The following is a 25,977-nucleotide window of genomic DNA, read 5'->3' as shown; positions in this document are numbered from 1 at the left end:
AAGCCCGTGGTTAGGTCTAAAGGTCAAAAAGTGTAGAAGTGGCAGAGATTACGACGAAACGCGACACCACCGCCTTGATTTTTGAGCGCGGCAGATAGGGTTCACAGTCCAGAGTCATGCCCTTCTAACATATAAGCTTAACTGAGGGCGAAACGCGCCACCCCAAATAATTCAGCAGGACGTGATCCCTCAAGATTTAAATACATTTTATCTATTGATCCCGTTATAAATGTCATGACCATGGCACTGGAATGTGCTGCAGCAGTTACTTTACAACAAATCCCCAACGCTGCCAGGGTAAAGGTATAAAGCAATAGCGATGATCAAATAACTGTAGGCACGTTAGATACCGCAACTTGAATGCAAGCTGTCAAGGGGTGGTAACGTACAGGGCTAAGCACATGCAACCCTTCAGATAGTTTATGATCCCGTCTTTGATGATCCTGGCAACTGTTAACACAGTCATAAATAGGAGAACATTCATAAATATGGTGAAATTTGATATAGTCATCGCGATATTGGCGCTGAACAAAATTAAAATCGGGAGAGTAAAAAAGGAGAGTCCAATGGCCGTATCAACTGTGAGATGGATCACTAGGTCCATCTGCCCAGCTTTCGCGAGATGGTATGTTTTGATAATTCCCGGGGCGCTGATTGACAATGGAAGAAGTACGCCATAAAAAAAAGGAACCCCATAAAGCAAACCATTTATGCTGAGGAGGCTATCTGTGCACTTGATCGCAAAGACAAGGACCATCGCGAGCCAGAGAATGTAAGCTGCACGAGATTGCGGCGACATGTCTACATTTTCGAATATCGTGGAACGACCACTAGATGCACCATCTTCTTCGGTCTCCGTGAATGGTTGAAAGAGGTAAGTATGTGTTTTATATTTGAAGATAAGCCAGATTAACTGGAAGGCCAGAAGGATGGCTGAGGAGGCGTATGCGAGAAAGTATACGCGTCTTTCGTAATCGTTGGCATAGTATATCGAAAAAGACAACGCAGACGATACAATAAACGGGGCTGATATCATCAAGATTAGCTGCGACATAGTTATCGCCGTAGCAGAATTAATATGACGCTCCGAGTGACGGATGCCGCCGATAAGAAAGCAACAACCTGGGCCCTAATTCAGGAAATCAGATACTGAGACTACGTCTATGGGAAGGCAGTGCACATACCACAAGTAAGTGAGTTATCAGGACCCCAATTGTAAAGTATTGCGCACTCATGATGTAGCCATTGGTTATGCACACTACGCCAACCTAGACAATGTTAGCTAGCTCAGCCCATAGGTAGCTTTACTTTGGCATGTCTGGGGCATCCTACTAATATGGGAAACACGTTGGGGAGCATCTCTGTAAGAACATTTGCGACTGTCTGGCTTGAGAAGAGCCAGGTCGACTCTGCTGTGGAAATAAACGTGGACTGAAGAGCTAACAACGCGATGCAATTGAGCCCAAGTTTCCAGTAATTCTCCACACACAGCGAGTCTGTAAAAAGACCGATAGGTACGAATATGAGGAATGCATGTGTATAGTCCCTTTTGAAGGAGTGAATCAACCTCTGCCCGATACCTCCTAGAAAGAGCCACTGTCGCACGGGGATACGAATCCACCAGCGGTCATCCTCTGACCATGGCACAGAGTCGTCGAGGTTGCTGCCCAGTAACGGCCGATGCTCGTTTCCCTCAAAGTTGATATTCTGGTCCATCTGGAAGTCCACAGGTTCGCAGCGAAGCAGGTAAAAATAGACACGGAAGAAAAGGCAGATGACGAAGAGCGACTGCTTCAGCCTCGTCCGTCACAACAGGGATCCTGCTTCGTCACGTGTATCCAACGATCATCATCAGGCAGCCTTGTCTTGATTTCTCCCATTTCTCTGTTTCTCCTTCTTTGTCATGGACCATGGCTGATCCGTTTTCCATCGTGGGCCTGGCTGCGGCCATTGCCCAGTTCCTCGATATTGGCTTTCGGCTACTACACGATGCCAAAGAAGTCTACGAGTCTAACGCAGGGGGTAAGCAAGATTTGGCTGAGCTTCGGATCATTGTGGAAGATATCAAGCTCCTCAACGATAATGTTGGATCTAACCCGCTTTCTCGACCACTGTCCAAAGACGACATCGCAATCTGCGCCCTCGCTGGCCAATGCAACGCGATTGCAGATAGTCTTCTAGCGGAGCTAACGCCGCTGGAGGTGCGCAAAGAAACGAAATATCGCATGCTGGAAAGCGTTAGAGTTTCAATCTCGGCCTTCACACGACGTAAAGATATCCAAAGGCTCTGGGATAGGCTGTGTTTAGTAGAAAGACAACTACGGGAAAGAGTCGCCCGCGCGACCCAGAAAGAGCAGTACTCGAGCATTATGCTGGTATTGGACGATCTTCGTCGCGAACTCGAAACCGCAGAGCATCAGACATTAAATAAACTCACCGATCTCAAGGAGTCGATTGCACTCGCGTCGGCATCTACCATGCTACCCACGGGGAAGGGGTATACCGTACAATTGATTGACCTACACTCAACACTCATCAATCTTGTACAGGAGGGTAAATCCGTCGAGCACCGGCAAAAAGTAATTGAGAGTCTGACGTTCAAAGCTATGACAAAACGCCATAGTCAGATTGACACTGCACACTTCAATACACTGGGCTGGGCTCTAGATGAATCGACAACGACACTCAATCAGTGGCTTGAGAAGCGTAGCAGGATATACTGGGTGAGCGGTCTGGTATGGCAACCATTCCTTCTAAACTATATCTGTACGCTAATACTTGGTTCAGGCAGGCAGCGGCAAATCCACACTGATCAAGTACATCTCCAATCACGAGAAGACAAAAATCGCGCTTAAACGCTGGGCTGGAGAAGAGCGGTTGTTTATTGCAAGTTTCTATTTCTGGAATGCCGGAGTGGATATGCAAAAGTCTCAGCTGGGCCTCCTGCGAAGTATACTCTACCAGATTCTCCGTTTCGACCCATTGCTGGTCTCTCAAATCTGTCCCAATCACCAGGGTTCGGAACCATGGGATATAGCAGAGTTAAAGGACGCCTTCCATAACTTAGTCAATGCAGCATCGTCGGCCAAATTCTGCTTCTTCATAGACGGCCTTGATGAATATGATGGCAGTGAGTGGGAAATCATCAATGTCTTGAAAAACTTGGCACAGTCCCCAAACGTCAAAATCTGTGTCTCAAGTCGGCCGTGGCCGGCGTTCGAAAAGGAGTTGAGCCACCCGGAGCATATGTTTATGTTGCAGGATTTCACTAGAAAGGACATGGAGGTTTACGTCGACGGAATGCTTGCCAACAATAGCACTTTTCGGAATCTCGCGCAAAGGGATGACCGATGCCATCATCTTGTCGTGGAAATTGCGGAGCGCGCAAACGGCGTGTGGCTTTGGGTATTCCTCGTTGTCCGGGATCTGTTGAGAGATATCAATACCGGGGAAACGTACAGCACGCTGGAGGCGCGCCTTAGAAGTTTGCCACAAGAGCTGAACCAATACTTTACGCGAATTCTGAATAGAATTGATCCTTTCTTCCGCAAAGACACGGCACGCATATTCCTTATCGCTGTTGAGTCCGCAAGTCCGCTCCCATTATTTGCACTCTCTTTCCTAGAGAGTGAACTGACGGACGAGCATTACGCGCTCAATGCAGACATGAAGGCTTTGGCTACCGGCGAGATATCGCACACTTGTGCAAACTGGCGACTACAACTACAGGCCCGATGCGGAGACCTGCTTCTTGTCCGTACAAATGATTCCGAGGGTGTCTTTTTCAACCAGTCTGTGGACTTTCTCCACCGAACTGTGCGCGACTTCCTTCGGGATAATCACCACACTGCATTACACGGTCAGGTGTCGAAGGATTTCTGCAGCAAGAAGACATTGTGCAGGATGCTCTTATCCTTGCTGAAGCGCTACCCAGTGGAAAGTTTCCGCCGCTCATCAAACGGACTTTTTACAATCGTAGATGAGATCCTTTACTACGCCTACGAATTGGAGCAATTGGGTCAATCGGCTTCCCAATTCCCTCTTCTGGACGAAATTGACAGAGTCATGTCTATACATGCCAAAGAAGAGCGTGTACACTGGACCCATGGGAGGGATTCGCCGTCAAATACCACTTATGTACGATGGATTGAACGAGGCCATTGCTCCTATCTAGGGCTGGCAACCCAGGCCCGACTGCGACACTATATCGAATACGCGCTAGACCAAGAACCCACTCAAATAACCAAAAAGGGCCGACCCCTGCTAGATTATGCTCTTCGGCCGACCCGTGTCACCCCCGGTGATCTTCCGTATTACCGGGAACGAGACGTTTCAGGAATCGAAATCGATCTTGTCGCTACCCTGCTCTCCCGAGGCGCCAATCCCAACGAGTGTATTCATATATATGGAGGACAAACAACATGGGAGTTGTTCGTACTTTTCACTTATGAGCGAATCAGGCATCAAGCCCTTCAGGGTAGCTCTTTCTTTGAGGTTATGTGCCTTCTTCTCGAACATAACGCCGACTTGGATCAAACAGTGCATTTCCCTTCGGTGCAAACACACTTAGGCACAACCGCGAGATATAAGACCCAAGTGGAGGTCGAAAAACGCCAGGCCGGTGCGAGGGAGCTTCTTGCCAGTATATTCCACCCACAACAAATGACGACGCTGGACAGAATCGGGACAGAAGCTCGACTTCGGGCTGAGAATCGCAGACCAGGCTGGACAGAATGGATTATCACCCTGATTGCTGGAACAGGACAGGATCAGGGTTCAAATCTGAGGACACCCTAATTTCTTTCTTCGTTCTCTCTATTCTGCTCATCTTTTGTGCGGCTTCGTATCGACTTTCCACCATCTGGCTGGCCATCAGACTGCCCGAGACCATCTAATTAGCTGGTACTTAACCCCAGTCGTTCGCCCTTCCTAGGGTCGTAACTTCCTAAGTTAGACCCCGGTATACTAGATGCCTTCCCAAAATATTTTACATGGTTCAGCCGAGTAATCACAGAGGGAGCAGTCCAGAGGACAATCGAAAGGGAAGGAACGATGCAAAACGAAAGAGCAAAAAGAGAAATACTCATACGGCAGGTACGGGGTCGCCTGGGGCAGGTAGCTCCTTCCAACTATGGGCACAAATCCTAGTCCCACCGGTTTGATCTAAAAACAAAGTGGTACCTATTGGGGCGCAAGTTCAGACTGGTAAGAGCCACTTTTTTGCGCAACATAAATAGGGGACAATATTGGCGGGAGTTGATTCCTCCTATGTTGCTCGCGGGATTCGGCGGTTGCTAGGCTCTCCAGCCCGCTCGAGCTGCCTGTGACATGGTTAGAATGCAAGGACAAAAGGTGCAAAAGTGGGACGGGAATGCGGGCGATGGGGGAGAAAGGCAGGACATGTAAATAGGGACTTACAAGCAGTCTCGTAGTCTATCCGTTCAAAGCTAGTCGCTAGAGACATCACTTGAAACCGTAACATGGATTGCCACTGCTGCTTGTCGTAAGGAAAGCCTTCCTGGGTACAAATGCGGAGGAACCATTCTGCTTGATCGAACTAAATTATAGTAAGTAAATGGCCATGCGGATATATCTCCTACTGACTTACCACCAAGTTATATAGTCGACAGTGAGCCTTAACTCGGATAAGAGAGTCGCGGAGAACGAGAATCTGGGTTTGGACAGTAACCATAACTCTAGGATCATGTGTAGTCAAGAGACTATGTACAAGAATGACCTGGGCTGTTTTGACGATTTGACCAAAGCAGGGATTGTGAATGTCGATCCCAGCGATGGTCCAGAGTTGGTGAACTATGTTGGCAATGGTAGAGGCATGCTGATAGATAGGCAGTATACTTTCATGGGTCTCTGGCGAAGGATATAGTGCAGCCAATGTCCAGTCCATGGAGTGAAACAGAATAATTTGCCAAATATGTGTATAAAGCAAATGCATGTATGCAAATGGACGAATAGAGAACTTTTGGTGGACTTCGAGGTTCTCTTGGTTGAACACAAAAGAACCATGAAGATTCGCTTGCCATTCAGATAATATGTTCTCGATTCTGTTTCGTCTTTCAATATTGAACGTTCCGAAAAGTTGGCATGTTTCGTAATAGAGCTCGGAGAGTGTGATGACCTCCTGCGCAATACACGGAATTGACTGGAGACGGGGAGGTGCAACGGCTGTATTCTTTATTATATCAAATTCTTCCTCGCTGTATAATCGGGGCATCGGACGGAGTGGCGAAGCATACTGTCCCATATGCGAATACTGGGGGAAGGTGTTCTCCATCAAGACTATGGTAGCTATCAAGCGTCGGCAAAGTTCCGCCTGCACAGGGTCCATGTCGGTGGCAGGCTGGTCGAGTTTTAATATGCCAATAAAAGTGCGCGCAAAACCTAGGAAACTGTTAACCAACACCTTATTGATTTCACCGAAAATATATACTTAGATAGATCCAAGCTTTTCGGGTCCCTCCAAATGTCAGGTCGTAACTAGCAAGGAGCACGTAAGCTTGGATTGTCGTCAAGGATGGGCGATCAAAATCCTCCTTCAACAGCTGTCGGGCCTGATGATATAGGGGTTCACCCCAGTGTGGACGCATATGAACACTTTGAAAAGGTGCATGTGAATACCTGCAAATTTAGTTATCTTAGTACCCTATCAAGACTGTATATATTACCACCCACCGAATACCCAAAGCCATCACGGCGAACAGTAGCACTTTGGGAACATCTCCAAGTACATAACGGCGTAGAAATATAGTTTGGTCAAACATAAAATGTATGTCATTGAAATTTTGAAAATAGAGCAGTAGTAATGTTCGTGTTAGTTCCGCTTCTCGTAGCAGTTCAGATGGCGTGCCAGTGCCAATATCAAGACCCGAATTGCTGCTTGACAGCTGAAGTCCCCAATGAGAGTTCGTGCCGCGGTCTGAAGAAGAAGAGCTCAGAGGTACGTGATCCCTAATACTTCTCTGGAAGCTGGAAACAGTCGTGGGTTGGACATACGAGCAGGTCAGATTGCGGGCCTGGCATCGTTTACACTTACTACCTGTCTCTGCAAGGACGCACCTCACCTTCCGGCTTCTTTGCCCGGATTTAGCAACGGTACTTATGCAGACGGACTCTACTCACCGGCATTCAGTGCAGGCATTTCGAGGCATCCTGATTCACACAGCACTGATCTATCGACTTAACACCTTCATACAGTCCTATCCACCCGGGCACGCGCTTTGTGTTAAAAGTGGATGTTTGTTGACGTAGCGTCTAGAAGTCTGATGACCTATCCATCATATTGCGCTGACAGCACACCGAGCCTTTGATAGTCCCCGTCAGGAGTCGACAGTATGGAACGACAATTGGCGCTGCCGGTGTTTCGCTGACAGTCGTTGTCGCGATTAGTCAATGTCCCATCCAGTCATATGAGTTGATCGACACAAAATCCGCTAGCACAAAAAGTGTTTAGTTTCGATTATTCGAGAAAGTCTTAAGACTGGAGGCGAAACAAAGATGTCCCTGAAATTGCCTGAGATGACGTCTCCCGAACGTTTTCTGGCCATCCCCCGGAGATGGAATCAGAATGAAGATTTAATTTGGGATCCCGTGTGGGCCTCTGACAGAGTGGGACAAGTCTGGTAGAATTCGGCGTTTCAAGCAAGCACAACTGGTCTCACGTGACTATATCCACGTGAGGCCAATCTCCGATCCTTTCCCGGCGGTCCACACCACCTAATCTACGGTGTACACGGTTCGAACTCCGAAGTCTCCATTGCTGATGAACTTGAGGGACTCGAGCACGGGTGCATATCCCTAAAAGGGAGGGAAAGTGCTCCGTAATGGGAAGGTTGGTGGTAAATTGTGCGTGTTACTACGTCGTACTCCATAAACTACGCGGCCTTCGGGACCTGGATTGAGAGCGACTGAACCTTGGAAATCTTCCGTCCGGTACCCGCAGCGTTCCAACGGGCGGAGATCTTTGAGGTGACCTCTTCGGACTTCCTCCTCATGCACGGTGCTCCAGGAAAGAGAGCGTTGCGTGCGGATTTGCCTGAAATGTCCGTTTGTCGCGAGCAAGCTGCATTCAGGCGACAACCGAACAATCATCGATGAGATGGGCTTCGGCTGGCTCGTCCTCTGCAGCACGATAACCGACTGAACCGCGAGGTCAACCTAGGAAGTTTAGCTTATCGTCAAATCGTAATGGAGGGTGTTGGGCGAACAGGCACCTTGCTGTTCTCAGCGCGATGGGTAAAAGAGGACCCGAACGGGTGTAGCCCAGAACAACGTGGCAGCCGGCGAGTCGAGGGGGGAGATTTGAATCAAACCCGAGTGGTCTGGAAGCTGGCAGAGACGGTCAGTTGAGCACCACTCACACGGGCTATTCTTGGGCTGGCATACATCGCTAGTCTTTGAATATCTCTCGAAGCACAGCCAAATCCCGCAGTTGGCGCCCCATGGCTGAGCAGCAGCCCACCCCAAAGAACAGCAGCATACGTTGTCGAATAAAACGACACGAGCAGCAGCGCGATCAAACGAGGGAGTCTGAGAGTCTTCAGATGACTGAGCCGGGCAGCGCAGCATCTGCAGCGGCTGGTCGGGGTGTTTTTCGCGCGATCCGTTTGGGCGCCTCACTTTGAGGGCGAAGAGAGTCAGTCCCGTTGTAACCCGCTATAGTTGACTAGTCAGCGGTCACTGGTTCCTTTCCCTTCTGGTTGCCCGTCGCTCCTTTCTGAGCATTTGGTCCTGTCCAGTGTCCACCTTTGGTGCCCCAGGCTGTTTTTGGCGTCTCAGCTAGCGCTCCGATCATCGCGAAAAGTCCCATCTGTCCATCGCCAAATGGGATCTCAATTATTTCCTTTTTGCCTGTTCCAGCAACCGGCCTGCCCATCCTTTCGGGCTCCTGGGTCCAGACCTGCTTCACGTCATCCAATCCCGCCAGCTTTGCAATTCCATGAACTGCTCGTCTGCTCGAAGCCTCGTAGGCTCGTACCTCTGCGCTCATCACACGCGGGCTTTCAGGCTCAAACTGTACCTTTTTTGTCCTGGTTCATTGCGTTTGCATCCTCACGCCGGCGACTGTCTGGACTAACCTGGATTTGGCCGTAGTGTTCTCTGCGCCCATGATATCTATCTCGCGCTCCCTCTTTCTCCCTCTGTCATCTCCATCTTCATTCCAATCGTCTCCAGTCGTGTTCTAATATTATTTCCTCCCTCTGTTACATCTTTACGTTCCATCTCTCACCCTCTTCTTTCAGTCCTCCATCCTCCTCGTTCCCTGTTCACCGCCTCTTTCGTACCACCTCTTCCCTCCTTCCTCATAATCTCACCTCTATCTTATCGGGTCTTTATCTCTATCGTGTCTATCTGTCTCTCTCACAGTCTGTCCCCCCACCCTCGTCTCTTGCGCTGTTGAAATCCACAACGCCCACTTCAGTTAGAGACGGCCGTCACAAATATATACTGATTCAGGCTCTCAGACCCCATTTCCAACCCCAATAGTCTCTCGCACTGACAGCAGTTCTTCCACCCAAAGAGACGACAACCAAGGAGAACACTCCAGCATGCCTGTCAACATGGTCGATGACGACCTCTTTACGCGGGCCATATCTGGGTATCGGGACGTTTTTTTGGATCAACACTCCCATCTTCCGGAATCAGAGCGGCTACAACTATGGAGTCAACGCTTGAGTCAATTCTTGCCGCCAACGGCTGTTCCGCCGACCACACCCGCATACCGACCAGTAGCGGGTTGCAACATCCCTGGCCAAGACACCTCATCTGAGAAATCTGGGAAACGGACACGACAGGATACTCCTCGGACACTACCTGGTTCTGGACTTCCCCCGACAAAACGGCGAGTCACCGTACGTGATTTACTCTGGCCTTCTCCTCCCGTCCCGCCTTTCTTGCACGTCTCGTCCCCACCCATCATTGTTCCTACTGCGCACTCTCCCTCATTTCTTCACTCTCTACTCTCGCGCCAACAGTCCCTGGATTGACACTTGGCAGACTCCGGATCTCCCTGAGCACGTTGAACTGAAGCGTGATCTCTCCCATGCGTCCTCCCCGGCGGCACCGGAAACGACTTGGCAACTATCGAGAACAACATCGCAGGCGGACCACTTGCCTCCCTCCTCCGGTTCTGGATCCGCGCCTCGACCATCAGCTATGGTTCGCTCGCAGAGTCAACAGGTCCCCGTGTCGTACCAACATTCGACGTCCTCCATGGGCCATTACCGACATTTTCCTGGACACCAACGGCGGCTGCAGAACGTTAACGAGTACTCGCCATCCGAATACACAAAGCAATATTTGGGCGAGTTCGAGGGCCAGACAAACGCGTCCCCAAACGATTTGGCGTTTCCAACGAATCCCGTACATGTTGGATCACAACACCGGAACTCTTTGCCCACCCAGGTCCCCCAAGGGAATATGGGCCGCGAGAACTCCCTGACTGCGGCTCCCGCTGCCTCTACTCTGGGAGCTGTCGAAATGAGCCGGAGCACGACAACGGAGTCTTTGTGTGGGAACATGGGAATGATGCGTTTTGACTCTTCAGGACCAAGTATTGAGCCAGATTATTCCTTTCTCCCATCCTCCTTCCCCTCCTCCAATCCACCTCTCAATATACCCTTCTCCAACAATATCACACCAACACCACATATGGACAGCCAGAGCCAATTCGGCCTAGTAGATCCATCAATATCCCTGCCCTATTCCTGCTCTGCCCCTTCTGCAACTTCAATGCCCATTATTCCCCCTTCTACCCCCACAGAAATGAAACTCTCTATGTCTGGAGAAGGCGATGCCACGTCAAGCATACAGCCATCCAGGGCCGCGCGGAGAACACAAGAACAGATTGTTCACAGCGCAAGGCCTATCGCTCCAAAAACAGAGTCTCAGAGTGTCTCCCCGCCTAAGGTGGCAGAGCCCAAGATGATTCGGATCTCATCATCCGACGGCACCTCAAAAGAGGTTGCAGCTATTCCCAAAGCTTCTGTCCAGCGACCCCCTCGACAAAAAACGTATTGTACGTTGTGCAATGATCAGCCCGATGGTTTTCATGGAGAGCATGAGCTCCGTCGCCACATAGAGCGCGTTCATGCCATGGTTCGTAAAGTGTGGATGTGCATCGACATTTCCCCTGATAAGAAGTTCCTTGCAAACTGCAAGGCTTGTCGGAATGGGAAGAGATACGGCGCCAACTACAATGCCGCTGCCCACCTTCGTCGCACCCACTTCAACCCATGCCAACGCGGTCGCGGTGGACGCGGTAAAGACAGTGAAAAGCGTGGCGGGAAAGGAGGTGGTACTCATCCTTCCATGGATGTGTTGAAACACTGGATGGTTCAGAGAGAAGAGATTGTCTTTGAGAATGCTCAGAACATTACTATTGACCAAGATCAAAAAACTGATGACCTGGTAACCCCATCGGTGAGCTCGCTAGACGGTTCGTCCTTCGAATCCGTCGTCACCGCCGAAGATTTATCCCTGCAAGGGATAGAATCAGCCAGTATGAACGGTTACGATACCCTTGCCAGCTTCGCGACGACGAGTTCATATCCGTCGTTTGACAATACCTGTTATCTTGAGTCTCATCATCTAGCTCCCGAGATCAGTTCGTATGTGTGATCTACTTATTAGTCTTTTGAACGCTTTGAATGACTTTTGGGGCTGCTATTCTTGTATACATTTTACATATATTCTGAAGTTCTTGCTTGTACATTTGGGCTATTTGGTTTCCTTTCTTCTCTTCTCTTTACTTTTTTTTCTTTCTTTGTTCCCTCGATATTGGGACTCGTTCTACCATCTTCTCTCTCATTCTTATTCCTTTTCTCTTTTCATATTCTTTTTGTCTTCCGAAGCTCTTTCTTACCCTTTTCTTTTCTTTTCTTTTCTTTTTTTTTTTAACCTTATTGAGGACCTTACAGGTCGGTTTCCACGACTTCGTAATCCTCGAGGGATACGACTTAATGTGTGATGATGAGCAGCGGATCAGCCTACGAGACAACTATCCTGAATATAGTGATTCGGCAAACATGCCTGAGAACAACCACGTCGCCGTGGTCGCTCCAAGTGGGGGAAGCAAAATGAGCTAGTTTCCCAAAGCTTCACCCTTAGGGTCTTTGGCGGTAACTTCCATTATCCACTACTTCTCTGCCACCTTCAGGCTCGTCCTGTATTATCTTTGTTACTAAGTGCGCAGGAACTTCCGGCGATGAAGAAGGCGTGAGGAGCGAGCCATCGGAGTCGGTGATTTTGCTACTATGGCGAATGGGAAAAGAAAATCGCATCCCGATGATGGACATCAGTCTCGCACTGAACCGGGCGCTCTTAGCGCCAACCGGTTTCATGGTGCCTAGCAAAACCGGCTCCTGTTGGCTCGTCACTCACCACTTCGACTCTGAGCCATGCAAGCAGTCAGACAATGGTGCTTTAAGCAGCCAATCTAAGACCGTCAAGTCAGTTTATATAATTGACGTGTATGGTTGGTGCCAGTGCACAGCCCCGAATGAGCCGGGCGTATCTCCTAGTAGGGCTGGCTGGGCTGGAATGGTGTGGCTGAGCCTTGGACTGTACCGACGATGTCACCGTATTGATTGTAATTATTACTTTTGTTTTAGCAACGTAATTCAATCTCAATTTCTCTCGATGATTAAGTCTTTTTTTGGGGGTATACTAGAGTGAAACAAAGGGTCGATCAGTTCAAGGCGGCGCGAGTCTGCAGCGAACTGCGGAGCACTTCTGATGAGAAATTCGACACGGTCGTTAAGACAATCTTGGAGCGTTAATAATGACACCAGTTTTATAGTTAACTTGATGTTCCCAAAACCGACAGTGGCTTTGTCGAGCGAGGGGGAGCGTAGTTATGTTTGAATAATTAGTAATTTGCATTAACATCACGTGATAGGCTGCACGAGGCCCCCTATGGATTGGTTTTACTCGTCCAATGATCAGCTCGTGGGCGGAAGAACGGCTTTCAGGAGGAAACTTGAGAGAACCCTGGATTGCCTCCGAGTGAATCGAAGGCGACAGCGAACCAAAAGAGAATACCGAATGCTTGTTATTAATATCTCCTGATTGCGCCTAATTTTTCGGCCTTCGTCTCATCGTCTTCACCTCTCCCTATTTCTCTTCAGCAAACCCCTCCGATCGCTTTGCCCTGCGTTGGTTCTAAAACTTGGCATTTTCTTGGGTACGGGCTCCTCCCTCTGATTATTGGCCCTTGTTGCTCGCCCCAGAGGTCGAGAAGCGTTCTTGGGCTTCGCCGTCGTCATCTTCGCTTTCTCATCCTCTGTCGATCTTGAATCAGCTTTTGCGCACCGACTGACACTCCTCAGACAGCTTTTCACGCTTCACACGACCACCCACGTTCGTTCGCGCAACCATGGCCGCCAACGATTTTTACAACCAGGGTCCTCCCGGAGGGTAAGCAGTCCCCTTTCTCCAGCTCTGCTCGGTTCATCTTATCGTTGTTTGCGATCGCACGAGCTTCGAAGTGGAACTTAGAAGAACCCACTGTCGCTGCCAACCTTCGATTTCCGCGCGTGAGCGTTCATAGCAGCATTCAACAGCAGCTCCTTGTTCTTTTTCGCGACCATACTGACTGGCTCTGTCTGTTCCAGATACCAGGGCGGTGGCTACCCCCCGCAGGGTCACTATCAGCAACCCCAACAGCCTTACTACCCTCCACAGGGTTACCCGCAGCAGCCATATCCCCAAGGACCACCACCAGTACGGTAACCCCGAAACAGAGAAGCGAGCGGAAATAACTGACGAAATTTTCTGCGTATAGCCACAGATGGTGTATCAGCAGCAACCCCCCAAAGAGAAGAAGAGCCGCGGTTGTCTCGGAGCCTGGTAAGCTTTGATTCCGTCCGTCTTTTTGCGCGTGCTGGTGATCGTAACCTTGGTCGCTGATATTTTTATTACCCCCTCAGTATTGCAACCCTCTGCTGCTGCTTCCTCTGTGAGGAAACCTGCGAGTGCTGCTTCGACTGCATTGAATGCTGCGAAATGTGTTAAACGATTGATACGATACTGGCAAGACGATACCGTTGCGCCGCCCCATTCCAAGCTAGCTGCTATCTATACGCCGACGGACTGCTCGGAGCTGGATGCGATGTTTCTGATATCCCTACAGCGTTCTTCTGTCTCTTCCTACACTCCATGCACATGCGTGGAAAACCGGCTCCGTTGTTATGATCTTGAGGAGTAGAATGGGAATCTAGGATCCAACTTTCCTAGATTTACAGTGGCCCTAATAACTCTGCACTGGGATACTTTGGTTAAAAACGCCTTTTGCTTTTCACTACTGTTATCCCTTTCTCGCGTCGCTTTTGTTTTTGATTTGTACTTTCTAATGCCACGCATGGATATTGAGGGATTGTATACTTTCTTTATGACCGCTATCTACTCAATGCACATCTACCTGATAGTCAAGACAACACTACTAACTGTACGTAAACGGAGCTGTGAGCAAGAGATAATATGCTATAGATAGGGCACGATGCCTGTAATCGCTCGGTCATACACAAAGTACGAAACGATAATCGGCTGACCTGTCAGTATCTACCTCCTACTGATAACCTTCTTTGATGATTTACATATCGAAAAAATCCCAGACCCATCAAGACCTTCTGAGCACAGTGTAGAGCTCAACTAAACTATTCACTTTCGGCGACAAACCCGCAAAATCAATGGATATTGTCGACTTCTCATCAAAGTGTACCGCCAAGATCCCTTCTCCCCGCGCCGGTAAGACATCTCGAATTTCATTATCCCCAATATAAACCATCTGGTCTGCTCGAATTCGCTGCCGTTGCAGTGCCTCTCGAAACAGCCCATCCGTCTTCGAGGATCCCAGTTCATTCGACGTTACGAGGACATCCACAAACGCCTTCAGACCAAGCTGCTCGATTGTCCATTCCTGCGCATCCTGTGGACCCTCAGTGATGACAAGAACCCGCTTCCCGAACTCCTTCAGCTTCATGAGTAAATCCAAAGCGCCAGGTTTCAATGCCAGTGAAGTGGCAAGAGATCTCTTATACAATTCCAGAATAGAATCCATATATTCTTCTAAGCCGGCAACTTGGATTCCATGGCTCTTCAGTAACGCGGTGAATCTCTCTCTCCGATACTCGGTTGATGATTTACCGTCAGAGAAGGCGCCCGCTGTCTTTGAAGTGAGAATTGCATTGTATGAAGACTGGAGTGCTGGAATGGGAACGGAGTATTTGTTGTGGATTTGGTTGAATACACTAAGTGACGCGGTGGCGGATGCTTTGCGGAATTCGTGGAGTGTGTCGTCTAGATCGAAGCCGAACCATTCTTTGGCTTGTAGAAGGTTTCGGAACGAAGCTGTATCTTTCGCCGTCATGGTGCGCATTTCGAATTAGGAAGAAGCGTGGTTTTATCAAACGGATGAACAGATGAATCAGATATGGAATTTTGGTTTAGCGCCAAAATTGCGTGCTCTCGTCCAAGGTCCATCCTTCTACCTCGTTGATGTCTATTGCTTCCAAACGTCACCACCTAATCTTAATTCCGAGTATGTTTGCAATAATCAGACTCCCATCGTCAGGTCAGCCCCATTACTGAGGCTTCAATACCCAAATGTCTCACACTCTCGAATTTTGGGCCTCCGGGTGGCCGCTAAGGCGCCTTGGGTACCACTCTATAACGAATCCAACGAGTGCCTCTAGTCCAGCGCGGCAACCCGGAATATTCACGCAGTGAACCTGAATACAATCTTCGTCATGGGCAGGGGCAACTCCTTTGTGCACTGAGGCTAGGAGTGCGAGATAAGATTCCAGGCTTAGATGTTAAGGAAATGGAACTACCAAGAGAGCATCATCAGCTCGACAACACCTCGGTCAACCTTGGAACGCCCTTGAACTCCCCACAATATCCCAATCAACCAGCAAATCACCAACCGGGCAGTTCCACACCTGGAAGAGGATGCCTAAAACTATATATCACCTGGCGCGGATTCACTCCGCAGTTGCCGTCCCCGCAATCCGCACTCCAGCCTCCAGACCACTATCAAAGGGCTTAGTGCTGTTCCCCGCACTGTCAGGTCGATCTTAAGCCGAAAAGAACAAGCATTACGGGCTAATTTCCGCTATAAAGGAATCCGTGCGGTTCTGGCGTCCGATAACACTTGCTTGATTTGAGATAGGGCTTTGGAGACGGGCTCGGAATTCAAAAGTCTTTCCGATATCACCTATCAACCTGTATCTCTCTATCGGCATGGTTAACAGGCAACTCCAATCATTATGTAACTTTTTTTAACACTTTCCGAAGCTTAGCTTGATATATTGTTTCCTGGTTTTAATATCCAGTAGCCCCAGCATTCTTCTGTCGGGGCGGTGCTTCTGTCCATGCGGAATCTCAGTCCTTACCGCGGGTAAGCCTGTACTCTTTCGTCTCCTTGGGATTCAGAAAGAACATCGACATTATGGATACCGTCCAGGAAGCCAAGTCTTCAACATCCAAAGCCGATCATGGTGCTGCTCCTACTCCCGATGCCGAACTGGCAAAGGGAGAGGTTGGCATCGCGGGCCAGCTTGACATGCCCATGAAGCGTAAGTTCAATATTCTGAGCATCGTCGCTGTGGGATACAATATTTCAAATAGCTGGGTCGCAATCGCCGCTAGCTTCGCCATCGCCATTCAGTCAGGGGGCGCCGTGTCTCTGCTCTATGGTATCATCCTCGTCACCTTTGCTATGCTCTGCACGGGCGTAACTTTGGCCGAACTAGCCAGTGTCTACCCTACCGCTGGCGGACAATATCATTTCACTTCTATATTAGCCTCTCGGCGTTGGAGCCGCGGGCTATCATACTTCAGTGGCCTTGCGGCGATATTCTCCTGGATCTGTCTGGGTGCTTCGATTAGTTTGTCTTCGACAAACGTACTCATGGCAATAATAAATCGCTGGCGACCGGAATACCAACCACAGACATGGCATTACTTCCTTGTCTATCAGTTATTCAATATAGTGATCACTCTTTACAATGCGCTTTTGACCAACAGGACCCTCTGGGTGTACAATGTTGGATGTATGTGACTGGTCTCCATCAGCTTGGTCCCGCTAACAATCTCTAGTTCTCCTTTCCATCTCAACATTTGTCGTTATTACAATTACGTGCCCAGCTCGGTCTGGTGTGCAGGTCGACTCACGAGAGGTCTGGGGTACATTCGTCAACGGGTCTGGTGGCTGGCCCGACGGTATATCGTTCTTGACAGGCCTCACAACACCACAATTCATGCTATCCGGTCTGGACGCAACCCTTCATCTGGCAGAGGAATGTCTTAATCCTGAGCGGGTTGTACCAAAGGCAGTTCTGGTTACTGTCATTGTTGGGTTCTTGACTGCATTTCCCTTCTCTATTGGTATCATCTACAGCAACCGCAACGTCGGGGAGTCGCTGTCCACCTCAACTGGGTGAGTGCTATCAATAGTGTGGATCCAGATCTGGTCTAATTTTTCACGCAGGTTTCCCATTTATTTTATCTGGGAGAAGGCCACGCACTCACCTGCGGCTGCAACAGTGTTCATGGCCTCCCTATTCGTTATCTCCTGCGTCGCAATCAACGCCGTCCACCAAACAGCCTCCCGGCTTACCTGGTCTTTCGCGCGCGACGAGGCCCTCTTCTTCTCCCGAAAAATATCATCTGTGCATTCTTCGCTTGGGGTTCCAATATACGCTCTCATCCTCAATGGCATCCTTGTCTTTCTTGTCGGTATCATATACGTGTGCTCGTCAACAGGTACATTGCCCCTCTCACATCAAGACCAACAGTAGACTAACGTCCGCAGCGTTCAACTCATTCATCAACACAACCGTCGTCGTCGCGCAAATATCGTTTGCTATCCCCGCTGCTCTCCTGATCCTTCGTCGTCGATCAACCCACTATCTCCCATCGAACCGACCATTCAAGGTGCCTAATGTGGTGGGGTACATCTCAAATGTGGTCTGCATTATCTGGGCAGTCATATTGACTGTCTTCTTTTGCTTCCCCACTGAGCTCCCAGCCACTGGCGGGAATATGAGTGAGTTTTGTCCCCTCTGCTAGCCTTCTCGTGGTCAAACCATTCCTTGGTGCAAACGAGCTAATCGAATTCGGAAAAGATTACGCTTCAGTCGTATTGGTTGCCATGCTTGTAATCGGGGTAGCGAATTGGTTTGCGTACGCGAGGAAACATTATCATGGGCCCCGGTTGGAGATTTAAATGTAGAGTGTGCAAAGCATTCGTGTGACAACAACAATCTCAGTCACGTCACAGGTAGTGTTTCTCATGTTTGGGGGTTGGACCCGCTAGAGTCATCGAAGAAACTTTCCGAATTGCAACAAGTGCACGAACTTCCCTTCTGGTCTGCTACCTTCATCTATCCAGCTGAAGTCGGGTAAATTTTCACCGTAAAGTGGCCATATGTTCGCTTAAAGGCGTCTGTCTGATTGGACAGGCGTCTGTTGGTGATGCGGGGAATGTCCAAGATGTGGTCTCAGCTGCAACCTCACGTCAGCTTATTCAAACCTGTCCATTGGCAGTGCTCGTTGGATTTGTCGAAGAACTCGGAGAATACCAAGACCATGTCAGGTAGTCGCCTCGCAGTGACGCTGCAATCATATTGGACCGGAAGCTGGTACGCGTTATGAAATGCTGACAGACGCAGTTATCTGGGCATGGTTTGCACAAATGCAAGCATTAACTCAAAGCGGTTAGATCCGGGGGTTTTGGAGCCGGTGGAGCCACTAATTACCCGTTTGATCGTCAACTGGATACGAAATACGAAACACGATGGATGGCATGCTCGGACTCCGGTCGGGCAGCGTGAGCGTCGCCTTTGTTCCTCGGGTGACCTGTCGTGCCGAGAATTTTATTGCAGCCTGGATTTTGTCCATGCGAATGGAGGTAGCGTTGTATAGGCAAGAAAGTAGCTGTATGTATGTGCGCAGTATGTACCTGTTGTCAGGTCCCCACTGAGATTCCACTCCACTGTCAGATGGGGACAGCCCGAAGTGTGCCCCGGAGTAAGAACTTAACAGCCCTACGCTTATACTTATCAATCGCTGATATCACGGTCTGCATAACTCTGTGGTTCCTAAGTCCACTGCTGCTGACGCGCCAAGGGCAGATGACTGTGGAAACAGGACGACGCGATTGACTTGCAACCATCGGGCCGGGTGGTCTTGGGTTCCCTGCTTGTGAGAGTCACGCCGTGATTCACATCTCCGTCGGATGCTACCTTTCCGTGATCCGTCCAGTGTCCAGCTTTTCTTCGACTCGCTTTGCTTTGCTTTGTCCTGTCTCCCCGTTCCTTCTGGAGTTAACTAAGTGGGCCGACTGACACTTCCTTTTTCCGCATACAAACTGGTTCTATTTAACAGATCGATCTTCCCCCCGTCGCATTCCTTACCTCTGTTTTGCACCCCCTTAACCTTTTTTGCCTCTATTCCGCTCAGGCATGTCTATAGCACGTTGAGTTCCCCCAGCGAGTGATGTCTTCTCAATCACCACCTCCTCCACCTTCTGAGGGTGGCGCCCCTGAAGGTGGGGGGCAGCACCACGCATTCGACTTCATTAGCAGGATAACAGGTGACAATGGTGCCTCAAGTTCCAAAGACAAGGCAGACAGCTCTGATATTACGTGTGCCAACTCCGAGAAGGATGTCGACCAGGAAAGCGAACAGAAAATTACGGCCTTAGCGCGGAACTTGTCCCGCCTATCCCAAAAGAGCAGCGCTGTAGACGGCACAAACACATTCCTCGACGCCTCTAGTGACCCCCAGCTGGATCCCAATTCCGACAAGTTCAACGCCCGCAAATGGACCAAGAATTTTCTCTCCGTCACCAACCGCGACCCGGATCGATACCCGCGTCGTACTGCTGGTGTTTCATTTCGCAACCTGAGCGCGTTTGGCTATGGAACAGCCGTCGATTACCAGACAGATGTTGCCAATATGTGGCTGAAGGGGTTTGGGTGGCTTCGCCGCATGTTTGGATTTGGGGATAGAGTTCGCATTGACATCTTGCGCGACTTCGAGGGTTTCGTTCGGAGTGGCGAAATGTTGGTGGTTCTCGGGCGTCCTGGAAGGTAACACAGCCTTATCACTTAATTTTCCGGAACTGTGCTTATCTCTTGCGTTTACTTTTTCTAGTGGATGCTCTACGTTTCTGAAAACAATAGCCGGCGAGACGCACGGTCTCTGGCTTGATGATGGAACTGACATACAGTATCAAGGCATCTCCTGGGACGAAATGCATAGCCGTTTTCGCGGCGAGGTCATCTACCAGGCTGAAACTGAAATTCATTTTCCCAATCTTACTGCTGGTGAGACGCTGTCCTTTGCAGCCCATGCGCGTGCCCCGGCCAATCGATTCCCTGGCGTAACTCGGGAGCAATATGCGATTCACATGCGTGATGTTACGATGGCTATGTTGGGACTCAGTCACACGATGAACACGATGGTAGGGAACGAGTTTATTCGCGGCGTGTCTGGTGGAGAGCGGAAGCGAGTCAGTATTGCAGAAACAATTCTCTGTGGTTGTCCTTTGCAATGCTGGGATAATTCAACCAGAGGACTGGATAGCTCAACTGCACTGGTAAGTGAATATATAGCACGTGTCCCTTTTGGCACTTACTCATGGCTATTTTACAACCCAGGAATTTGTAAGAAATATTCGTCTTTCCACTGAATATACCGGCTCTACAGCAGTCGTTGCCATCTATCAGGCGAGTCAGGCGATCTACGATGTGTTTGATAAAGCCATTGTCCTCTATGAAGGTCGACAGATATACTTTGGGAGCGCCACCGATGCCAGACGCTTTTTCATCGAGATGGGCTTTGACTGCCCCGATAGACAGACTACCGCCGACTTCCTCACATCCTTGACAAGTCCCACTGAGCGACTCGTGCGTCCAGGATATGAAAATGCCGTCCCTCGAACCCCTGATGAGTTTGCAGCCCGGTGGAAGCAAAGCGTGGAACGCAAGCAATTACTTGCTGATATCGAAGCCTTCCAGAACGAGTTCCCTATTGGCGGGAACAAACTCGAGGAATTCAATCGTTCTCGAGCGGCGGAAAAGTCCAAGGGCACTCGTGCTGGTTCGCCGTATACCCTCTCCTACCCAATGCAAATCCGCCTATGCTTGTCCAGAGGTTTTTTGCGCCTAAAGGGCGACATGTCCATGACCCTCGCTACTACTATCGGCAACAGCATCATGGCCTTAATTATCTCAAGTATCTTCTATAATATGTCACCCACGACCGACGAATTCTTCTCTCGCGGAGCCCTGCTTTTCTTTGCTATTCTACTGAACGCCTTCTCGAGTGCGCTGGAAATCCTGACGCTCTGGCAGCAAAGGCCAATTGTGGAAAAACATTTCAAATATGCGCTGTATCACCCCTCCGCAGAAGCAATCAGTTCAATGATTGTCGACTTACCGGCCAAGGTGCTCGTATCGATTGTGTTTAATATAATCCTCTACTTCATGACAAACCTCCGCCGTACACCAGGACACTTTTTCATCTTTTACCTGTTTTCATTTACGACCACGCTTACCATGTCCAATATTTTCCGCTGGATTGGTGCAATATCCCGGTCTATGGCGCAAGCAATGGTTCCTTCGTCAATCTTCATGATGATTCTCGTCATTTACACAGGGTTTACTATCCCTGTACGCAATATGCATCCGTGGTTCAAATGGCTGAACTATCTTAACCCTATTGGTGTGAGTGTTTTCCCCTCCGGTATTCTACGTTAAGTACTCTGCTCATCGTTTATTTAGTACGCATTCGAATCACTAATGGTCAACGAATTCAGCGGCCGGACATTTGAGTGCAGAGGCTATGTACCCTCCTATCCCGACGCTCCTCTGTCATCGAAAATTTGCTCCGGTCGTGGAGCTGTGGCCGGAGAAGATTTTATCGATGGTGACAAATACCTGAATACCTCGTTCGAGTATTACAGATCTCACCTGTGGAGAAACTACGGCATTCTTTTGGCATTCATGTTCGTCTTTTTGGGACTGTATATCATCTGCAGTGAGTTTGTCCGGGCGAAACCTTCCAAGGGAGAGATTCTAGTCTTCCCAAGAGGCAAGATCCCAGCTTTCGCAAAGGAAATCCGACGTGATGCGGAGGAAGCTACGCCAGTTGAAAAGGCCGTCCCGGTTGGTCAGGAAGGCGTAGACGATCATGTTGGGGCAATCTCGAAACAAACAGCAATCTTTCACTGGCAAGATGTGTGCTACGACATCAAAATAAAGGGCGAAAACCGACGCATCCTCGATAGCGTTGATGGCTGGGTAAAGCCGGGCACCCTAACAGCTTTAATGGGGGTTACTGGCGCCGGCAAGACCTCTCTATTGGATGTTTTAGCTGACCGCGTTACTATGGGGGTGGTGACTGGCGAGATGCTTGTGGATGGACACTTGCGGAATGACTCTTTCCAACGCAAAACAGGTTACGTCCAACAGCAAGATCTGCATCTTGAAACCAGCACAGTCCGCGAAGCGCTAATCTTCAGTGCGATGCTTCGCCAACCTGCTACCGTGTCGCGGAAGGAAAAAGTTGCATACGTGGAAGAGGTGATCAAGATGCTGAGTATGGAAGAATATGCTGAGGCTGTGGTGGGTATTCTGGGTGAAGGATTGAACGTCGAGCAGAGGAAACGCCTCACTATTGGAGTGGAGCTCGCAGCAAAGCCAGATCTTCTTCTTTTCTTCGATGAGCCGACATCCGGCCTAGACAGCCAGACAGCCTGGTCTATCTGTTCTCTTATGCGGAAGCTAGCAGACCATGGTCAGGCGATTTTATGTACAATTCACCAACCATCTGCGATTCTGATGCAGCAGTTTGATCGACTTCTATTCCTGGCCAAGGGCGGAAAGACTATATACTTTGGCGAGCTTGGTGAAAATATGGAGACCCTAATCAAGTATTTTGAAGAGAAAGGCTCCGCGCCCTGCCCCAAGACCGCAAACCCCGCTGAATGGATGTTGGAAATTATCGGTGCAGCCCCAGGATCTCATGCAGATCGAGACTGGACTGAAGTCTGGAAGCAGAGCCCTGAACGCGGTCACGTACGTCAGGAATTGACACAGTTGAAAGCAGAGCTGTCGCAGAAACCAGAGCCCCCCAAGACGCCCGAATATGGAGAATTTGCGATGCCGCTCTGGTCTCAGTTTCTCATATGCCTCCAGCGCATGTTTGAGCAATACTGGCGCAGCCCGTCCTACATTTATTCTAAGGCCACCATGTGTATAATTCCGGTAAGTTCAACGTATCAATTTTATTATCGATGACGAACTAACTTGAGGTAGCCTCTCTTCATCGGGTTTACGTTTTGGCGAGAGCCAGTTACCTTGCAAGGCATGCAAAATCAGATGTTCGCGATCTTCATGCTCCTGATTATTTTCCCGAACTTGGTCCAACAAATGATGCCGTACTTCGTGACGCAGCGTGCTCTATATGAAGTCCGAGAGCGACCCTCAAAGGCATATTCATGGAAGGCTTTTATGATGGCTAGTATCTGTGTGGAGCTTCCTTGGAACGTCTTGATGGCTGTTCCAGCCTACTTCTGCTGGTATTATCCGATTGGGCTATATCGCAACGCGGGCCCTGGAGAGACGGTCGAGCGTGGCGGCACCATGTTCCTGCTGATTTTAATCTTCATGCTATTCTCGTCGACTTTTAGCTCCATGATCATTGCTGGCATTGAGCATCCAGATACGGGTAGCAATATCGCTCAGCTGTTATTCTCGCTATGTCTCATCTTCAACGGGTAAGTTTAGAAATATCTCCACCTCAAAGACACAGCAAATTTACTAACACGCACCAGTGTACTTGCATCTCCAAGCGTCCTTCCCCGGTTTTGGATATTCATGTACCGAGTCTCACCCTTCACCTACCTTGTGGCATCAGTACTATCGACTGGCTTATCAGGAACCGAAGCACACTGTTCTGACATCGAGGTACTCGCTTTGCCTCCACCCGATGGTCAGAATTGCACATCATACCTCGGCCCCTACGTCGAGCAAACTAATGGGACTATCCTGGACCCAGCCCCCAATGGCGACTGTCGGCTCTGCAGTATCTCTTCGTCAGACCAATTCTTGCGTCAACTCAGTATCAACCCTGACGACACTTGGCGAAATGTGGGGATACTGTTCGTGTATATTGTGTTTAATGCTTTTGCAGCCGTTTTTCTCTATTGGTTGGTTAGGGTACCGAAGAAGAAGTCTCAGCAGGTGAAGAAGGGCTAACTAGTGGAAAGTCGGTGACGGATGGTCAGGGAAGGCTGGCAGGAAGGTCTAAGCCACATAGATCGATGTAGAGTATACTTGGTGGGCTGCTTTTTGTTATGGTGATAGAGTAGGCTCAGTTACTAGTTCATGATACCAGATGTCACAGTTATAATTCAGGACTATCTATACGGAGGACGTGGACATGATTATGGATTCAGCCAGGCTGCAGGGAATCGTCCGTCTCTTTCTCCTATCGAATGGTAATCATAAGAATAGCATCACTCCGGAAACTTATGCAGCTAGCTGCCAGCATAAAATAAATGTCAAAGCGAACGCCCCCACAAGTCTTCCAAGCCACCACCATGCCACGCGACGTTTTCCTTCCCCCGTTAAGCGCCAGGAATTCCAATTCCGGGGGGTGCTTGGACGACAAAAAAAACGCCACAGCGCTCCAGCACCCAGTCGCCGACTCACAGTCTCCAGTCTCCAGTCTTAGTGGGCTAATAATATACTAATAAGTAGATGATCAGGGTGATCAGGATCGAGCGAGGCCTCACCCAGGTCGTTCCCGTGTTTCCGTCGTTCCGAGCTGAGATTAAAGCGCCAGTTGTAGACTAGGTATGCTAGCTAGCGTCGAACCAAACAAAAAGAAAAAAGAAAAAAGCCCCAATGACGGTGTAGAAGATATTTACAGTATCCGTAGGGATAGACAGCCAAGGCGCAACGATTAACGGAGGGTTACATCCCGAGTTACCGGCGGAATTACTAGTGGGAGCAAAGATCAGCCTGGTTAAGCCTTATTGAATCGAACCTATCACTTTACGGAGTATATTTGACTTTTGAGGGTTTGGGGGCCAGCAGAGTGGAATCCGCGGAGTTGGCCCACAGGCCACGCGATGATGGCTTGTCCGGTGACCACTGACGTTTCTCCGTTATTCACACCAAGTCAGGGCTCACTCGGGCTCATCCTGCCACCCCGTGGTTGTCTGGAAGTGAAAGACGGAGGGGGATGGAGGTCGTGGCACAGTCACTATGCGTCTCAGTGGATCCTATGTTTGCCCGAGCATAGCCGCGACTGCAGTCTGGTCTAGTTCTGCACTCTGCAGGGGTTCACCCTTCGAGTACGAAATTATTTATCCCGTCTGGTTGGGCTGCGACTGAAATTGTGGCTCTGTCGGTGAGGGCTGCCAGTGTGTTGACACTTGACGGTGCACATTCTGCAAGTCTGCAGTGTGTCGGCCCCATACCAAGTGTCTCGGAATTGCTTTTTGGGCTCGAGGCTTTTAGGTTGTTAGCGTCCTGCCTCCTGAGTCCTGCCTCCGGCAGACGGGGCGTGCGCACGTCTCCCTCGTCGCCCGTTTCAGACCCATCGACCGCCACGAGGAGTGATGGGCAGGAGTTAGCCTACGCGCAAACCTTGTGCGTGCCCCTGGGAACCGAAGCCAATTTGGCGAGGTTAAGTGGACGGATGTCGACCGGCTCCGGGTTCACTCTTCAGCTGACGCACACTAGGGATGTTGTGCAACAACGCAGCGCTTGCGAAATTGCGCCCAAGGCGAATCTCTCCATATCGGGGTGATGGTCCAGGGCTTCAGGCCGAATTAAGTTAAGGTCCAGGTGAGACTTCGGTGCAGATTGCAGTCTGAGTCTGTGAAGCCCGGGCTTTCTTGGTGCTACAAGCCAGGAACGGGATCCTGGGCTCCAGCCGAGTCTG

The 25,977-nt window shown here is 49.7% G+C and overlaps 9 protein-coding genes across 9 annotated transcripts; 6 read left to right on the top strand and 3 right to left on the bottom strand.

Moving 5' to 3' along the window:
- Positions 1-2: 2 nt before the first annotated feature.
- On the bottom strand, positions 3-1,782 carry ASPSYDRAFT_46028 (uncharacterized protein). The gene is made up of 4 exons (XM_040847146.1): positions 1,333-1,782; positions 1,185-1,268; positions 390-1,129; positions 3-331 (listed from the first exon to the last, which is right to left on the bottom strand). The coding sequence occupies exons 1-4, from the start codon at positions 1,714-1,716 to the stop codon at positions 271-273; spliced, it is 1,269 nt and encodes a 422-aa protein (XP_040701848.1). The 5' UTR covers positions 1,717-1,782; the 3' UTR covers positions 3-270.
- Positions 1,783-1,910: 128 nt separating this feature from the next.
- On the top strand, positions 1,911-4,797 carry ASPSYDRAFT_58592 (ATP-binding protein; the record flags this gene model as incomplete). Its single annotated transcript, XM_040849557.1, has 2 exons — positions 1,911-2,735; positions 2,788-4,797. 2 exons carry the CDS (start codon positions 1,911-1,913, stop codon positions 4,795-4,797), a joined length of 2,835 nt encoding a protein of 944 aa, XP_040701847.1.
- Positions 4,798-4,846: 49 nt separating this feature from the next.
- On the bottom strand, positions 4,847-7,038 carry ASPSYDRAFT_1178558 (fungal specific transcription factor domain-containing protein; the record flags this gene model as incomplete). Its single annotated transcript, XM_040840330.1, has 6 exons — positions 4,847-5,321; positions 5,419-5,557; positions 5,609-6,399; positions 6,449-6,636; positions 6,691-6,977; positions 7,012-7,038. The coding sequence occupies 6 exons, from the start codon at positions 7,036-7,038 to the stop codon at positions 5,182-5,184; spliced, it is 1,572 nt and encodes a 523-aa protein (XP_040701846.1). The 3' UTR covers positions 4,847-5,181.
- Positions 7,039-8,711: 1,673 nt separating this feature from the next.
- ASPSYDRAFT_1024593 (uncharacterized protein) lies at positions 8,712-9,664 on the top strand. Its single transcript, XM_040839760.1, has 2 exons — positions 8,712-9,047; positions 9,109-9,664. The coding sequence occupies exons 1-2, from the start codon at positions 8,839-8,841 to the stop codon at positions 9,413-9,415; spliced, it is 516 nt and encodes a 171-aa protein (XP_040701845.1). The 5' UTR covers positions 8,712-8,838; the 3' UTR covers positions 9,416-9,664.
- ASPSYDRAFT_152812 (uncharacterized protein) lies at positions 9,576-11,634 on the top strand (the record flags this gene model as incomplete). Its single annotated transcript, XM_040842234.1, has 2 exons — positions 9,576-9,866; positions 10,012-11,634. The coding sequence occupies 2 exons, from the start codon at positions 9,576-9,578 to the stop codon at positions 11,632-11,634; spliced, it is 1,914 nt and encodes a 637-aa protein (XP_040701844.1).
- A 1,756-nt stretch (positions 11,635-13,390) lies between these two features.
- On the top strand, positions 13,391-14,221 carry ASPSYDRAFT_32114 (uncharacterized protein; the record flags this gene model as incomplete). The annotated part of the gene is made up of 4 exons (XM_040844942.1): positions 13,391-13,431; positions 13,629-13,742; positions 13,799-13,863; positions 13,944-14,221. The coding sequence occupies 4 exons, from the start codon at positions 13,391-13,393 to the stop codon at positions 14,219-14,221; spliced, it is 498 nt and encodes a 165-aa protein (XP_040701843.1).
- Positions 14,222-14,740: 519 nt separating this feature from the next.
- ASPSYDRAFT_125569 (HAD family hydrolase) lies at positions 14,741-15,352 on the bottom strand (the record flags this gene model as incomplete). Its single annotated transcript, XM_040840455.1, has 1 exon — positions 14,741-15,352. A coding segment is annotated over one exon (612 nt), but the record flags the coding sequence as incomplete, so codon positions are not given.
- Positions 15,353-16,462: 1,110 nt separating this feature from the next.
- ASPSYDRAFT_90220 (putative choline transport protein) lies at positions 16,463-18,241 on the top strand (the record flags this gene model as incomplete). The annotated part of the gene is made up of 5 exons (XM_040852302.1): positions 16,463-17,066; positions 17,113-17,452; positions 17,504-17,778; positions 17,828-18,061; positions 18,141-18,241. 5 exons carry the CDS (start codon positions 16,463-16,465, stop codon positions 18,239-18,241), a joined length of 1,554 nt encoding a protein of 517 aa, XP_040701841.1.
- An 878-nt stretch (positions 18,242-19,119) lies between these two features.
- On the top strand, positions 19,120-24,376 carry ASPSYDRAFT_46017 (pleiotropic drug resistance family ABC transporter). Its single transcript, XM_040847145.1, has 6 exons — positions 19,120-20,108; positions 20,173-20,617; positions 20,679-21,746; positions 21,804-23,288; positions 23,340-23,800; positions 23,858-24,376. The coding sequence occupies exons 1-6, from the start codon at positions 19,513-19,515 to the stop codon at positions 24,279-24,281; spliced, it is 4,479 nt and encodes a 1,492-aa protein (XP_040701840.1). The 5' UTR covers positions 19,120-19,512; the 3' UTR covers positions 24,282-24,376.
- The last annotated feature ends 1,601 nt before the right edge of the window (positions 24,377-25,977 follow it).

Source organism: Aspergillus sydowii (assembly GCF_001890705.1).
Source record: "Aspergillus sydowii CBS 593.65 unplaced genomic scaffold ASPSYscaffold_6, whole genome shotgun sequence".
Classification (NCBI taxonomy): domain Eukaryota; kingdom Fungi; phylum Ascomycota; class Eurotiomycetes; order Eurotiales; family Aspergillaceae; genus Aspergillus; species Aspergillus sydowii.
This window is presented reverse-complemented; position numbering and strand designations above follow the sequence as displayed.